Raw genomic sequence first — 6,773 nt, 5'->3', positions numbered from 1 at the left:
GGCCCGCACGCGCGCGCCCCGTCGCTGCCCGCCTGCCCGCGCCCCGGCCCGGGAAGGTAACAGGCGCCCCCGCGCGCAGCCTCCTCCCAGGCCCTGGCTTCCCCTTCCCCGGTCCGGGCTTTCCTCCGGATCCCCCAGCCAGCCTCGGCTCCTCTTCGCTGGTCCCCAGCCCGGGCTTCGGCGCCCCTCTCCCCTGACCGGCTCCGGCCCCGGTCCCTACTACCCCGCGCCGCTGGGCTCCGCGCTCTCCGTCCCAGGCGGGCGCCGACCCCTGTGTGATTTTCAAGCCCTCTTCTCCGCGTCTCTCCCGCCTCTCAGACTCTCCTGCTCCTCCCTCGTCCTCTGTCTTTCTCTTTCTCTTTCCTGGCGCGCTCCTGCCTGAGGGCCACTCGGCAGAGCCCGGCAACTCGCCCGCCTGCAAAGCCAATGGGTGCTCCCAGGTGGTGGGGGGCCCGAGGTATACGGGGGGGCGCGGGCCAGGGGTGGGATCATTGGGGTGTCTCGGGTCCTTGAGGGAAGCTCCCACAGCACCTGGAGCCTCTCTGCAGCTGGGCCCTGAGGTCTCCCGCTACACGCACACAGCAGGAGCCAGGGGAGAAGTTTGGAAGAGAATCTGCTTTGCGGCATAGGAGCCCCTGCATGCCCGCGCTTCTTGGTGGGGGGGGGCACTCATTCCCTCACCGCCCCTCCTTGGCCCCCACGTGGGTCTCCTTTGCCTGCAAAGGGAAAATGCATAAAACAGTAGCTCTCCAGGGACCCGGGTTTCCCTAACAGGAAAGATCCCCGCAAAGACGGGAACACTGCAGGAAGCACCCCTGGGAGTTCAGGCCTAGGCTGGTGCTCCTGACCCGGAGCGCCCCACCCTGTCTGTGAGGATTTTTTGTGCCCCCCATACCCCTTTGTTCCCTGAAGGCTGGCCCCCTCACACCCCAATCTCCTCTGCTGTGAGTCTGTAGGGGAGGCCCTGACATCTTCCCAGAACAGAGCCTGTCCACCCAAGACTCCTTGGTCAGAAGTCACAGAAAGGGCACCCACTCAAAGCCCCATGCACCCTAATCCTTCTGGGTCCCTTAGATGGATCCCTGTTCTCCATAGTCCCAGAACTAGTAAGGAGGTGGCAGCAGCCAGATCCGGAGCTTCAAAGCAGAGCAGTCACCTTCAAATGCCCCCTGGGCCCTGCCCCCGCTTCAAGCAGGCAGGCTCTAGACTCCTCTGAGCTGGGTTCTCCCCTTCCCCCAAGCTGTGAGGACCCTCTCCTTCATGGAGCAGTCGAAACCTGGCTTGGAAGTTCCAGGGGTTGTGTGAGACCCCTTTGCAGGTCTGGCTGTGGGCCTGGAGCCTGCCCACCCTGCAGCCGTCCTCACACAGGGACTCTCTCAGGTGGTGCCTTGGCCACCTGGACCTTGACCACAGAGAGCTAGCCCATAGGCGTTGGGCAAGGGGAGTCACTGATGGTCTCCTGGACCACAGACCTCGGCTCGGGCAGGCTGGGCAGAGCGAGGACGCAGCTCTCCCCTGGCCTGCCCAGGGCAGCCTCTGACCATCCTGCTCTCCTCTAGGAAGAGGACTCCTGGCCACACTTGAATGTGAGTTCTGACCCTCGGAGGAGTCTCTGAGGAATCGAAGCCATCATCATGGAGTTCGTGATGAAACAGGCCCTGGGAGGTAGGAAGTGGGGCTGGGCTAGGGAGGGGGCTGTGGGGACACCACTGGGGACAGACAGACATGGGACACACAGAGAGACATCTCACACTGGGCTCTCTCAGGCTTGCTCACCTCTCGGTGGCACACACCCAGGGCCACTGCCACCTTCAGTCCTCACATACAGCTTGTGCCCACACAGCTGCACCCCGTCTGCACAAGCTCGAGGTGGGGCGGGAACCAAAGGCTGTGTCTGGCAGCACCCCGGGCCCAGTACTTTCTAGTCTCCAGTGCCAGCACTGGCGTGGGGGAGGGGTGGCATGGCTGGGCTGAGCCAGTTGAGACAGTGCTGAGGCAAGTCAAGGGTTGGGCAGCCTCAACCCCACTCAGGGAGGATGGGTCTCCCCCATGGCAGGTTTGGGGGGCCAATTCGAACTGTTTCAGGGCCAAGAGAGCCCCACAGGACTTTGCTGCAGGTTAGCAGAGCTGAGAGAGCGATGAAGAGATGCAGGGTGACTGCAGCAGGAGCAGAGGTGTGGGCACAGAGCTGGCCTGTGGCCGTGGGTTTCACCCGGTGGGCGGCAGTGCTGTCCACAGGGAGCCAGTGCTACAAGGACTGGAATAGGAGAAAAAGCCAGGACAGCTGTGTGACCTGACCCCCTTCCAAGGAGGCAGAGTGTGTGCTGGAGGGCAAGCCCCCTTCTCACCTCCTGTCCCTGCCTGGTCCAAGGCCCTCAACTGTGACTGGAGACCGTATCTAGGACTGAAAGGTGGTAGAAGACAGTGGGCTGAGTCCCTGGGCCACCAGGCGGCTGGAGCCGTGGGCTGAGGGGCTGGCCCCTGCTGGTAGAGATGAGTTCTGGCAGAGCTGTGGGATCAATTCCAGCCTGAAAGTCTTGGGGCTACCCAGAGCCACTCATGCTGTACATCCAGCTCTCCCGGTGCAGTGTCAGAGCCTGGAGCCCCCAGAGGTGGGAACCGCGGCCACGATTTTACCACCAGCCATATCTCCCTTGGGGCAGCATCGTCTTGACTGGCATGGCCTCCTTAGGAGCACCCTGACCCGGCGCCATTCGCAGCTTGTCAGGCACCGCCTCACGAGGCTGGCCTCCTACTCTGAAGAAGAGGGCAGTGGGGAGTGTTTCTCCGGAGAGGAGGAGCTGGTTGCAACCAGAGATGAGGGGAGGACAAGGGCCCAGCACTGCTGCCCCCAGGATAGGAGCCTCATTCGTGGCCGTCTCCTAGAGGTTGGCTGTGCTTCCACTCAACACAAATAAATGAGAAGACGTTTGTGTCTGGCCACGGGCCATGTTCCCTGAGATTTCATGGTCAAGGGTAGGCTGCAGGTTGAGTCTAATTATAATAATTACATCACCGGGACATGATTCAGGGACAAGCCAGCATCCTGCACCGGGAGGGCCCCATGTTCTACCCAGTGCGTCCCAGGCTGCTACAGATAATTAATTAGGTGGCTAATTCAGGCCCTGAGGTGGGCTTTAAAGAAAGCCGAAGTATCTGATTTGGCTGTCTACGTGGCTGAAATTAGCTGGGTAATTGCCAGCCTGGGTTCCCTCTTTGTTCCATGTCAGCCCAAAGTTTCTCCTGCAGAGGCGACAGGCTGACTTCACAGAGTGTCGTGGCAGTCAGTCGCAAGGAGGGCAGCCCGGTTGGGAGGGAGGCCCCTGACGGCCCCTCAGAATGCGCGCTCTGCAGCAGCCACTCCAGGGCCTCAGGCCTAGCCTTGCCCGCCCCACCCCCAACTCCGATCCAGAGATCCAGCGCTGCTGGGGTGGGGGCGGGTGCGGGTGCGTGACTTCCAGGCTAGACCTTGTTTTCTGCTCCACAGCCTCCTCTCCCCACCAGGCGGGAATCTTTTCTGGCGTCTCAGGATGAGTGAGTGAGAGGGAGTGAGACAGAGGAAGGGGAGGAGAGCTCCAGACAGAGGGACAGGGACAGTGGCCCCCAAGAGATATAGCCAAGAGAGGCAGCCCCAATCCCAGACACAAAGAAGCCAGCAGCTAGAGAGCAGAGGAGCCAGGAAGCCTCCCAGACAGAAGCCAGCTGAGAACCAGGGACAGAGTTGGAGAAAGAAAATAGCCCAGAAACAGAGACTGAGAAAAAGACAGAAACGGAAACCACTCAGGACGCGCAAAGAGCCGACAGAGATGGAAACGGAAGCAGCGCCAGGAGAGAGTGCAAGAGACAGACAGAGACAGACAGAAACGGAGAGAAAGGCAGAGTGAGAGACAGGGAGAAGGCTGCATTAGAAGCAAGCTGAGAAATCGATTTGGGCAGAAGTACAGACAGCACCCCACATATGCACACATGCACCTCCGAGAAAGACTCACAGACGAAATGGGGGAAGGGACCAGGGTCTGGAGAAAGCCTTTGGGCTGAGGGACAGGCCTCGCTCAGCTGCACGGGAGGCAGGGCTCAGCGCGATGCGGCCTAATTACATCGTGGCCATTTGGAGCTGTCTGCAGCTCAACAATTGCAGAGGAAGCAGTGGCCCAGGGACATAGGCCAGGGCCTCTCGCCTGTCCCTCTCCCAAGTCTCGGACAGGGCCTTCATGGTGGTGTGGTGAGCAGGAACAGCTGCAGCTGGACTCCAGAATCCCATAGCAGATAGTCAGGGGTGTCCACAGGCTCCCCAAGCATGTGAGCATTTCTGCTGGGCCGTGTCTGTTTTGGCTTTGGGGGTCGGGGGGCGGGGGGGTAGACCTGGAGAGGAACTGGATCTGGCTCACCTGATGAGTTGTGTGCCTTTGGGCTTCAATGTCTCTGTCTCCAGCCCTGAGTATTCCCCAGGGCACAGCCATTGCCTGTGGGCCTGGCACCTACAGCACCCTCCCTGCTCTATGGGGTTGGGCTGGCAGGGCCTTCACTGGAAGGCTGAGCTGCACCTTCCCGGCACTGCTCTGCCTGTGTCCTCTGTCACCCTGTTTGTTCTACTGTCCACACACCTGCGGGTACTTACCATGAGGCAGAGTCTTGCAGAAGGAGATTGAAGAGAGGCGGCGGACAGGATGGGCAGGGGCTTGGCGTATTGGTGTGGCCCAACAGAGCCAATAAGGGCTTGAAATTCAGAAGAGCTAGCCCGTAAAAAGCTCAGCTTGCCAGCTTGGATGATTGGGGAATTCCAAGTGACCCCAAGCCTTTCCTGTAACACTGTGTGGATGCCCTGGGTCCTATCCTGTCTGCAGTCCCCAGCTGTACCCCTTAGGGCAGGCCTGTTGGGCCCGGTTGAGTTCTGGCTCTGCTGAAGGCCCTCTGCTCTATCATTCTGTCTGGTGGACATAGAGCCCACCTCTCTAGGACTATGAGGGCCCCTGGGAGCAGGCTGAGGACCCAGGGGCACCTGCTGCACAAGGAAAGGAATGTGAAGGGAGACGATCTCAGGGGGGTTCTAGCACCCACAGCCGTTTTCCTGGCTCATAGTGCCAGGTGCACACTGGACTCTGTTTCTTCTCTTTTCTTTCTTTCTTTTTTTTTTTTTTTTGGAAAGATTTTTGCTGTAGGTTGCATGCACTCGTCAGAAAGACAGAGAGAGACAGAGAGACAGAAAACAAGAAATCACCCCTCAGGGGGAATGGCCACACTGCAGTCCCTCCTCCTCCATTCTCCTCTCGGGATCTTGGGCATGCACGCACACGCACCTGGTGTGAGTTTAAGCCACTGAATCCGGGACTCAAACTGCGGTTGATTAGATGGGAGTCCAGCGACATAGCCATTATGCCAACTTCTGGTTCCCTCATCTTGACAGAGAGAGACAGAGAGACAGAAAACAAGAAATCACCCCTCAGGGGGAATGGCCACACTGCAGTCCCTCCTCCTCCATTCTCCTCTCGGGATCTTGGGCATGCACGCACACGCACCTGGTGTGAGTTTAAGCCACTGAATCCGGGATTCAAACCGCAATCGACTACATGGGAGTCCAGCGACATAGCCATTACACCAACTGCTGGCCCCTGGACTGTTTCTTATGACTGGATAAGTGGCTAGGTGGATGAGAGAGTTTCCAGGGCAGCCTCCAGCTTGTGCAGAAGCTCTGAGTGAGCCTGTGTAAGGCTCCAGCTCTGCCCCAGCCACGCCCTTGGAATCCAGGAGCCTCACCTAGCCTCTGGGAGTCCATTTCCTTTTCCCAACTCCTCTCCTGGCTTCCTGCTCCACTCACCTCGCCCGAGCGCCTCACATGCACCTGTTGTTTCCTTCCTCGGGGCCTTTCCATCTGCATGGTCACTGGCCCGGATGTCCCCTCCCACCCTGCTGCCCACCCAGCTTCTTCCTCTCCTGTGACCTACACACCACGATCCCTGCCGAGGTTACTCCCACATCTCATCTCTCAACCCCAAGTGGCTGACCGCGGAGTCCAGCCTTCCCCTGCCCAATGTGGCAACACGAGGAACTGGAGCAAGGTTGCCTGTCAGTGCTGCTGGCCTTGCTGAGACATGACAGGGCAGGACAGCTGCCTGCTGGCATCGCAGGCCTCTCTGCTGGCCACCACTGCAGTGCTGAGGACAGCTCCCCTGCAGCCCATCCACTGGCCCCTCTGGCCTGCATTCCTTGACACCAGGCCTCCCTACTGGAGCAGCCCCTCATTCTTTAGCACTCCCTGCTGCTGGGGCCTGGCCTTGGCTCACAGCCCGCCTTGTCCCTTTAACACCTGTCCACTCTTATGGAAACTGCTGGGACAACAACCACCTCGGCAGCAGGCTCCTTTTCCGGATCTGCCAAGCACAAGTGAGGTTAAACCCACTTTTTCCTTTCACTCTGCAAGTGTGTGCTGAGACCTACATCGTGCCAGGTGACCACGCAGCTGTGGGGACCCGTGCCCAAGGCAGGGGAGCTGGGCTGAGACAGGCAGAGCCAGTGGGGGAGAATTCTCCTGGGGCTGATCTCGGAGGAAAGTGCCAGCTATTGGCAAACTCGTTCTTCTCACCAAGAGAATGTCCTTGAGGCCCTGGCAGGTCTTGGGCCACCCAGGACTCACCAAGATGCACTCAGATTTCAATTAGCGAGGCCCAGTGTTCAGTCGCCACAGAAGGGAACACGGTGGATACAGACTGGAGTGCGTTCATGCCCCTGCCGCCACATCTGTATGGTGACACTTTCCCTGGCACAGAGGGAGGCTT

General features: G+C 59.5%; 1 protein-coding gene across 1 annotated transcript in view; it reads left to right on the top strand.

Annotated features, from left to right (window-relative positions):
* The window catches only part of CPLX1 (complexin 1), a 52,123-nt gene continuing 45,350 nt past the window's right edge, over positions 1-6,773 (top strand). Inside the window, exons 1-2 of the mRNA XM_006143846.2 lie at positions 1-56; positions 1,560-1,665. Of these exons, the coding sequence (XP_006143908.1) occupies positions 1,635-1,665 (31 nt within the window). The 5' untranslated portion in view covers positions 1-56; positions 1,560-1,634. The remainder of the gene's footprint in view (positions 57-1,559; positions 1,666-6,773) is intronic.

This window comes from Tupaia chinensis, unplaced genomic scaffold, assembly GCF_000334495.1.
Source record: "Tupaia chinensis unplaced genomic scaffold, TupChi_1.0 Scaffold000111_1, whole genome shotgun sequence".
NCBI lineage: Eukaryota > Metazoa > Chordata > Mammalia > Scandentia > Tupaiidae > Tupaia > Tupaia belangeri.
Note: the sequence above shows the minus strand (reverse complement) of the source record. Positions and strands in the feature narration are given on the sequence as shown.